Here is a 1755-nt window from a genome sequence, read left to right as displayed (position 1 = left end):
ATGATCAAGGATCTTGTATTCAACAACGAATTGAGTCAAGAAAAGTACGATAACCTATCGATAGACGATAAGAAGTTATTTAAGGAAGTCCTGTCAATCACACATCTACAATATAACTTCTCGGAGAAGTTAGAAGATCCGCTCGAATCTCTTCGCATGTAGTATAATAAGATCAAGGGAGAGCTAATGTTAGGTAATGATAACCCCTCGATCTTGAAACAGCTGAAGGTGGTTTGCGTGGATATGTACTCGAATAAGCTAATTTCCGATTCTGAGTTCAAAAGCATTATAACTCGTCTATTATAAGCATGTTAGTTCTCGATCCACGCATCATCTCCAAGACCTCGGATCTCTACCAGTTCCAAGCTGATAAGAACCTTGCTGAACTCAAAAGCTTGAACCATCAGCGAGATTGTCACTAATAACGCTTGTTGTTGCAGCTGCTGGGACTTCGATTTGAAAGCTGGTATTGGCGAACTGAATCGAATCAACGTTGAATTCAGAGTTATATAGAGAGATCGATTGAATCGATGCTCCTACATCCTGGAAATTACAAGCAGACCCAGGGAAAGTATACACCCATCGGCTATTAAGCCCATCCTGGACTAGACAGGTTTGGTCAATTTTCACAAATGAACTCATGCTTGTTGCTATATGAGACAACTAATTTTTTCTCCAATATTAATCGATTGATCAAAGTTATAGCGTATCTGTCCCTTTACACTACCGATGAAGAGCATTTGACCTTTTCCACTAGCAATAGCGCGATTGTAATAATGCATGATTCCATTTTCGGTTAATCCAGGGATGTTAAAATCAGTAATCAGTAGCTTTATATCGTGACGGGAATTCGCGTGAAGTATCGCTACGTATTCAGTATTCAAGCGAATCATTTTATCAGTGGCAAACCAGCTGTGGGATAGAAATATGGAACTAAGCTTGAAATGTCTCCATCTTGTTCTGCTGTTTGGCAAGTATATCCCTGCGAATCTGAACGATGAACACTTCGAGTACAGGTACTGTACGGTCGCTGGGGTGATGGCACTCAACGCCATTGCTTTTTGTTTTTGTGATGAACAAGATGCAGCTTGCGATGATTCCGCGTCTCGGAGATAAGTCTGACGACAAAGGGCCGAGAGAGCCCAAACTCTCAATTGAGCATGACCGCAGTGCCAATTAGAATACTAGTGCGTGCTGAACTTGGTAGGCGATAACGTAGAAAATCATTTGCGCTGACTTGGTTTCCAATAAATTTGTCATCGTCATGTCCACCAAACCAGTTTATCAAATGAAGGCAACTCTGTTCATTGTCACGATCATATTTTTTGTGCTGAAGTCGCTTGCGTTCAGAGACCAGTATGATGTCAAAATATCTCCTTCTATCAGTAGTAGTATTGCAGACTTAACTCCATGCGTCATCCATTCAGAAATTCTGCTTCAGAATGTTGCAGGCACCTTCATCAGCACAATATGCACAGGTTAAGACGAAGATTTTTTCCGGACTGAAGTCGCAACGATCACGGTAAAGCGGTGTGTGTTATTGAAGAAATCTCATTGTTGGCATTATCCTTGAACTTAGTTGCTACGAAGTCAGCCGACGAACACGTACACGCACTATAAGCATGCAGAGATTGCAAAACTCAAGTTTTACAGCTTTTGTTAAAGTTGAAGCAGTGATCCATCTCGCTAAGTCATTTGCTTTGATGCTATTTGACCACTCAGACGCCGTGTTAGTATACTGGATCAAGCACATTG

The 1755-nt window shown here is 41.3% G+C and overlaps 2 protein-coding genes across 2 annotated transcripts; both read left to right on the top strand.

Annotated features, from left to right (window-relative positions):
• Positions 1-593, top strand: PPTG_23642 (hypothetical protein; the record flags this gene model as incomplete). The annotated part of the gene is made up of 3 exons (XM_008912256.1): positions 1-44; positions 441-466; positions 514-593. 3 exons carry the CDS (start codon positions 1-3, stop codon positions 591-593), a joined length of 150 nt encoding a protein of 49 aa, XP_008910504.1.
• Positions 594-997: 404 nt separating this feature from the next.
• On the top strand, positions 998-1180 carry PPTG_23641 (hypothetical protein; the record flags this gene model as incomplete). Its single annotated transcript, XM_008912255.1, has 2 exons — positions 998-1021; positions 1082-1180. The coding sequence occupies 2 exons, from the start codon at positions 998-1000 to the stop codon at positions 1178-1180; spliced, it is 123 nt and encodes a 40-aa protein (XP_008910503.1).
• Positions 1181-1755: the final 575 nt, after the last annotated feature.

This window comes from Phytophthora parasitica, assembly GCF_000247585.1.
Source record: "Phytophthora parasitica INRA-310 unplaced genomic scaffold supercont2.45, whole genome shotgun sequence".
In the NCBI taxonomy this organism is placed as follows: Eukaryota; Oomycota; class Peronosporomycetes; order Peronosporales; family Peronosporaceae; genus Phytophthora; species Phytophthora nicotianae.
The sequence above is the reverse complement of the archived record's forward strand: the minus strand, read 5'-3'. Positions and strand labels throughout refer to the sequence as shown.